The sequence below is a fragment of the Mchenga conophoros genome, linkage group LG17 (assembly GCF_057382185.1).
Source record: "Mchenga conophoros isolate Kocher_MC1m ecotype Shallow Benthic linkage group LG17, M_conophoros_male_GT1.1, whole genome shotgun sequence".
Lineage (NCBI taxonomy): Eukaryota > Metazoa > Chordata > Actinopteri > Cichliformes > Cichlidae > Mchenga > Mchenga conophoros.
The window spans coordinates 27,006,548-27,013,714 of record NC_140542.1 but is presented as its reverse complement, the minus strand read 5'-3'; the positions used below and the strand labels follow the sequence as shown (position 1 = coordinate 27,013,714).

General features: G+C 38.5%; 2 protein-coding genes across 3 annotated transcripts; both read right to left on the bottom strand.

The window, feature by feature from the left end:
- Positions 1 to 1,619, bottom strand: spi2 (Spi-2 proto-oncogene). Its single transcript, XM_085251090.1, has 5 exons — positions 1,527 to 1,619; positions 1,128 to 1,212; positions 958 to 1,043; positions 672 to 829; positions 1 to 334 (listed from the first exon to the last, which is right to left on the bottom strand). The coding sequence occupies exons 1-5, from the start codon at positions 1,617 to 1,619 to the stop codon at positions 1 to 3; spliced, it is 756 nt and encodes a 251-aa protein (XP_085107216.1).
- A 594-nt stretch (positions 1,620 to 2,213) lies between these two features.
- Positions 2,214 to 5,966, bottom strand: spic (Spi-C transcription factor (Spi-1/PU.1 related)). 2 transcript variants are annotated; one of them, XM_085251729.1, is made up of 5 exons: positions 4,504 to 5,966; positions 4,288 to 4,375; positions 4,020 to 4,141; positions 3,836 to 3,938; positions 2,214 to 3,742 (listed from the first exon to the last, which is right to left on the bottom strand). In XM_085251729.1, exons 1-5 carry the CDS (start codon positions 4,534 to 4,536, stop codon positions 3,267 to 3,269), a joined length of 822 nt encoding a protein of 273 aa, XP_085107855.1. In that variant the 5' UTR covers positions 4,537 to 5,966; the 3' UTR covers positions 2,214 to 3,266. The 2 variants fall into 2 exon arrangements, with proteins under 2 accessions (XP_085107855.1, XP_085107854.1); XM_085251728.1 differs by having other exon boundaries at positions 2,215 to 3,742; positions 3,836 to 3,941.
- Positions 5,967 to 7,167: the final 1,201 nt, after the last annotated feature.

Below are 7,167 nucleotides of genomic sequence, written 5' to 3'. Positions count from 1 at the left end.
TTACAAATCTCGATGACATTTCTGCAGCAACATCAGGGTGTCTCGGCTAAACTGATAGGTGAGCTTCTTCTTCACCTTGAAGATCTCTCCAGACCGGGCGTAGTTTCTTAGCGCCCTGGACATCTTCTGGTAGGTCATGAGTCTCTTGTTGCCTTTTCTCTGTCCCCACAGTGCAGCCACCTGATCCTTATTCCTGGAGGAAAAGCGGAAAACACCGGCGGCAGCTGGCACCCAGGACAAACAGTGGGCCATGTTTGGATTCTCCAGCATCTCAAAAAGGAAGTGAAAGAGTCGCACCCTTTTACCTGCAGCCATTATGCAAACAGTAAGTAGCCTGTATGATGAAGGTGGATTTAAAGAAAGACTTATCGAAAATCATGGCAGCTGTGCCAAAACAGTTACTACAGATTACAGTTAATCGTTTCCTCAATTGTCACATATTCCCAGAAAATCTCTTCAGTGATGGGATGCCATTTAGTGGAGAGGCTAAAGCTGTAAACAGTGTGATTATCTGATAGATATGTAAAAACAGCTATTGTGGTAAGCGATGCACGGCTCCATTGTTTTTTACGGTAAAGGGAAGGTCTCTTATTTGCTCTCTTGGTATTATTTCCCTCATACTGATAGCAACAGAGACAATAACAGTATCCAGTGACCAAAAAAAGCAGAACTCACCACTCCCCCTTGCTGCGGCTGGGTGTTTGGTTGATTTTCTTGTTGTCGTGAAGCTTGGCATTGGCCCACGCTCAGACAGTGTTGCTGTTGTGTTTTGGCCGAGTCCTGCTGGAGCATCTTGTGCAAGGAAAGGCTGGAGTGTAGGTTTGATGTTCTTCAATTAGGGGAAAAAAGATGAAGAGAAGAAAAGAGAATCAACAGAATTTCCAATTGCAGAGTGCTTACCAGCCTTCAAATATGTGAGAGAAAACTAGTGCTAAAATACAAATTATTGATGCATACAGGTGGCTCATAGTATGCCCAGCAATGCTTGCATGTTTCGTCTGCAGGTACATTTCTTTCCTCCATAGCCGTCCAATGCACCTTGTCTGTCAGAAAAAGCAGAAAATTACTTAGAAGCTGTAGTCAAATAAAATCAGTGAATAATTAATAGATTTCCAGTTTCCACTTACCATTTTCTGCATTGTTTTGTCTGTGATACTCCTCGAGGAACTCTAATATAACCTCCAAATCAGACTGAGTCTCCTGGAAAAAACTCTGATAGATGTAAATAATATAAAACCAGCCTTGAATATGTCAGAATTGAAAAGATGTTGGAAGTTCTCTTTACCATCACTGATAAGGTTGAGTCGAATGCTGTACCGTCCTTGCAGAATGGGAGAATTACACACAACTGACACTGAGACACTCAAGTTCGGGGACTCTTATTATACCCCCCACGGGAGCGGGCTTTCTGCATACATAAAACCAAACGTTTTCTACCCTGGGCTCGCAGGAACAATGACCACCATCCCACAAAGCCCCCGACACAAGCACCAGTCAACCCATCAACAAAGCCTCCCAGCACTGACCACATCCTCCCCGCTGAACCAGATAAGACCTGGCCTGGAGGCAGCTTCTACACAATGCTCTCGATTCAGGAAAACACACACTTGCTGACACATTTTTCCTCACAGGATGTGTCTTAATTTCATATTTTGTGTGCCTGTTGTAATATTTCACTCCATTGGAGACGGTGCCAAATCTTTCAACATGTTTTTAAAAAATATATTTTTGTACGATAATAGCAGCGTGTAGCTTTATTTTGAGTTTTTATTTTTTTTGGGAGAGATGTTGAATCATTGAAAGATGATATTTTCATATCAGCAAAACTGAACAATACTGAGAAAATGATTAAATTCTTACATTTTAAATTATTATATCTTAGTATTTATGGATAAAGATTAGTGCAACCATGAAATATATTTTCCACTTACTATTTACATGTACATAAAAATGATCATTAGAATTTTAAACATTATTACCTTTTTTTTAATTAGTATATCAAACATGTTTGGTGGTAAATCTTGAATAATATAGTGGTGATATGATGGTAATTATGAAGGCTGTAAACTAATCAAATTAAAATATAGTTTGAAAAAATGTAACTAAATTCCAGGTTTTCATTTTTTGCTATATTAGAATTTAAAAAAAAAAGATTTTATATTTTCATGTTTTATTCTGTGACTTTGTCTGTAAAAAAAAAAAAGTTTTACTTATTTACTTCAGGCTCTATACACACCTTCAGTCAATCTTTCTTTTTAAAGAAACATTAACCAGCTACTGGTTCCTGTCAACATTAATTGAACTGAATTTGATTTAATTTACTCTGATTTATTTGGACATGTAAAAATGTTTACAACAGTGTTGTTGAATGCTTACAGTGACATAAAAACAATCCAAAAGGCAAAAGGAAAACTGGAGCATATTAAAGTAAAACAATATGCTAAATGCACGAGATCCACATAGGTTTAAAAAAAAAAGAAAAGAAAGGAAGAGTAAAAGAGGCACTACAGACGCTAACAGATTTGTAATCATGAATTTCAGTTCACTAATTGCTAAAAAATTTTTTTTAATATTAGCAATAAAAGAAATACAAGTATACAAATTAAAATTTTAGTGACATCCTTGATTTTAACTGATGGCTTTGGATCATCCGTCATTTTAACTTTACCCCTTCTTTAAAAGTATGTGCCTGTATCATCCAACTAAAGTGTTGCTAAAGCAATACAGTTTAAATTTATTTTGTTATAAATTACAAAATGAGAATATTAAAGTCTTATTTACAAGTAATATACAGTGAAATCTCTTTCATATACTACTAAAAGCAACTTAAATAATGTACACAAACACTTCTAAATCACAGCATACAGAATCAATTTACAAAGTCTGTTACTTTTTCTGTCCCAAATTCTCAAATAATGACATGCTTTGAATAAATAGGGATCCAGAAAGAAAACCTCTAAGGAAAACCACTTTGATTTGGTTCTGTGAGGTTAATTTTACTCTTAACTTTTGTTGCTGCTGCCTTGAAGTCAATCTGGTAAGCAAACAGTATGCTAAATAATCCACACAGTACTGGTTGCAACTGCCAGAAAATGTGTATGTTGTTCAGTAAAGGTATTGAAATAAAAAAAACAAAAGAAAAGAAAACAAAAAAAACATTTTTATAGGTTTTTTGTAAATTAATACATTTTACAACCAGGATCCAGCATGTAACGAAAATATTTGAGTCTTTGAAAACTTTGACATCCTGAGAGCTCTCCGCCACCTCAGAGTTTGGTGTGTGAGGTGAAGCTTGCGGCCAGGTCGTAATCTTCGTGCGGCTGATAGTGAGCGTACCAGCTGTGCCAGTCTGCTGCCGCAGAGCCGCAGTAGCTCTGCTCGGACGGATTGTGCTGCTGGGTGTGGGCCTCCTCCTGTGGAGGGTGACGGGGCAGGTGCATGGGCACATGTGCAGAGCCGAGCCTGTGCAGGATGTCTGGGTTAAACTGGTAGGTGAGTTTGCGGCGTACTTTGATGATCTCCCCAGTACGGCTGTAGTTTCTCAGAGCTCTTGCCATTTTCTGATAGGTCATAGTCTTGCGGTTGCCCTTACGCTGGCCCCAGCACTCAGCCAGCTTCTCCTTGTTTTTGGAGATGAAGTGGAAGGTGCCGCTGCCGCTGTCCGTCCACTGGATTGAGTCGCCCATGTTGGGGTCATTCAGAGCCTCGTGCAGGTATTCATAAAGTCTGAGCTTCTTCCGACCTGAGGAGACGGACAACACCGTCGTTTCAGTTTTGATTGCACAAAAAAGTGTAACAACAACTAATTTTCAGGTGTTTTTAAAACACTGATCACCTTTGCCATTCCTTTGTGGTGGTAAGATGGAGTAAAAATGTGGGGATTCATTTTGCACTGAGTGACTCAACGCAACATCGGGTATGACCTGAGGCCAAGACTGCTGCTGTAAAAAACACATTTCATATAAATATCCAGATTTCTATAATCTCTGTTCTCAAACTTATCAATGCTTTACACTTACAGCCATGTCATTCCAGTCATAAACAGGAGTTGGGACTTCAGACTGGTGTGTGACGAGGCAACAGGAGATCTGACACTGCAGTGATTGGTGGTGACTTCCCAGATTCTCGTAATATGAATAATCTGAAAAGACAATTTCAACTTTAGTACATCAAAAATCATGTAAAACTTTAAGAATAAAGACTCAAATTGTGTTTTTTACCTCAGCACAAAGAACCCCTCCCCAAATAAAAACAATTCAATCAATCTAACAGATCCGTAAAGTTCACCTGAATCGTAGTATGAATTGTTCGAATGCTGCTGAATCACATCGATTGCATCCTGAAAGTGCTGATTGATGTCACTGTCCAAAGATGTCTGAAATACAAATCCGCCTCATTTTATACAAAATAATATAAAGAGGTAAAATAATAATAAAGCATGAAATGCATTTAATATTTATTTAAAAATCGAAACATTTGTAATTAGCATTTATTCTAACTCACCAATTTGTATGTGTTTCCCTCACTTGAGGCCATTTCTGTCCCTACCGGTGAGCGCTGCTACACTAGTGCAGGTGCACACTTTGGACAGGTATATATATGTAGGAGACCTCCAATACCCGTTTGCCGTTCAGCCACATAATAGAAAGAGAGGCCGGTCAATTTAAATGTTTTAATGTACCGCACTTCTTCTTTTTTGGAAGCACAGACCAGATAGACTTCTAAGCATCACTTTCTCTCTCTCTCTCTAATCACGCAGATTACAATCTACCAAGAACAAAAACCTCTTTTATTGCGTGCTCCAACCAGGGATAACACCAATTCTCAGCCTTACCTAAGAATTTGCATACTGGGCGAGATGTCACTAACATATCTATAATCTGGGCTGTCCAGTTATTCGCTTTTTGGAAGAATGAAATATGAGTCAGTGGAGCTGCAGGAAATTTTCCATTGTGGCTTTCGTCTTCTGCAGATAAATAAATTAGAATCTTCCTAAAAAGTTAGAAGATATTACAATAAATTCACAGAACACTAAAAGAACCAAAAAGTGGATTTTAACTTATCTTCCACTGTAACTTTTACATCCACTGTAGCGTCATTTTTCGATCATTTATTTAGCCAATTCAAAGTTTACTAATGCAACTTTAATCTGAAATTCTATCGCTACGCCGCACAAAAAGTGCAATCCTAGAATTTCCGATGCATTAAACAAAAAAAAAAATTAAGTTAAAATCAGAAAGAAAAGCACTAAAAACAGTCATTATTTTTTCTGTACAATAAACATGATCATTAAAGAGAAACAGCTGGCACGGTTTACAGTTATGTACTTATTAATAGAAGAAAACAAGCTTCATATTCAGGTGTACAAGGACTCTGTGTGGAGTTGAAGCCAAATAAAAAAGCCACAAGCATATAAATTTTCAATCGAGCAGAATGCTTTTAATGCAGCTTCAGATAAACGGGATTATAAAGGTTAATGGTTAATAATGCGATCACTGTCGAAGTAAGCCTGAGTCTTTTTCTTTCTTCTTTTTTCCGCACCACAGAGCTAACCCCCCTGTTCAAATAAACATTGGCTTTTTGAGAAGTTCTTTTTCACAGGCGTGGAGTTTTAAATATCAACTGACTAGTTCCTGAAGTTCCCCTTTCAGCTCAGTTAAAGTTTGCAGGCAGTCAGGCCTGAGTGCACAGCTGGAAACGTCATGGAAACAAAGATGTGGACCTGCAGAGATTATAACTTATGTTAGGGTTATGTTAGCTTCACTCAGATGATGTGATTTGCATTTTAATTCTAAGATGTTTTTACTCTTTAACACAGTTTTCCCCCAATAAAAAAACACTACCTTATTACAGTTAATTGTGTGTGTGTGTGTGTGTGTGTGTGTGTGTGTGTGTGTGTGTGTGTGTGAGAGAGTGAGTGAGAACAAGCATGCAAATGTCAGTGTGAGTGCGTGGTACATGTGTGTTTCCTGCCTGTGCAGCAGGCTGATAAAAACAAAGAACCACAAACCTTGTCCCCGCTCCCACTTTGTCTTTCCCTGCTTCCATTCAGGGTGAAACTCCATAAATTAAAGACCACAACCTGTCGGGGTGCAGCCAAGGCCTGACAGCTGTGTGCTGGTTGTGGCACTGTGTGGGACTGTGTGGGATGAGGAGCTTGCTCCATTAAGTTGCTCGTCTGGCTTTTTCATTAGTGGTATAGCCTGTATTATTATATCAACACTGGTATTTGGTCTTTCTTTATCACTAAAGAGGTCAGTTACTGCACTCACTAACAACAGGGAAGTAGCATGGGCTACTTTTTGAAACCATGGTGGCTATTGTGTTACTCTCATTTTACCCTAGTCTGATTCGTCCACTATTTCCGTGATTGCCCTCTCCAGGGTTGCTAATAACTGCAGTAGTAGATGGTCTGGACTAAAATTGCTGAACACATCCCCCAGAGAACAATGTGGAACACTTTTGTTGGTCTCTTGATGTTTTTTTAAATCGTCTGATCATAAGATCAAAACTGTCTATTGTTATGCTTAAATACATGCAAATGATGCTGGCATGTTATCATGCTGAACCATAAACAGTTTAAACAATAGCTGTACCTACAGCACTGTGCGAATCTCTTCAGCTAACTCTCATTTCTCTGCATATTTTTTCCAAGGAGTCAGACTTTCTTTTAAGGTTTTTACACCTAACTGAAAAAACCTTAGCAAAGAACCAATTTTAAAATGTATCTTTAGGCACTTTGTTACCAGCAGTTTGCTGTGAATCTGCGAGGAATTCTAGATGCAACACAGGTTGACAGGCTTAAAATATTTTCTGTGTGTCAATAAGGTGATTCTCAAAGAGCCATTAGCTAAACACTTGCCATATCTCATCATCATGTATCCTTAAAAAATGTGAAAAAACAAAACTTGTGTCCGCGCTGTAACATTTGTTTTTGCATTTGAAGAAAAGCGCTGACACGGGGCCTGAGAGATGGATCTGACCTTTCAGCTGATCCATCTACAAAATAAGGTCTGTAAAACAAGGTGGAAGCTCTGTCATGGTTTGGGAATGCAACATAATCTGGAAAGCCTCTGTTTAGCAACAGCTTCATATTTCAAAATGACAATGATCCCAAATACGCTGCCATTGCAGTAAAGTCTCATTCACGGATTGGCCTCCTCAGAG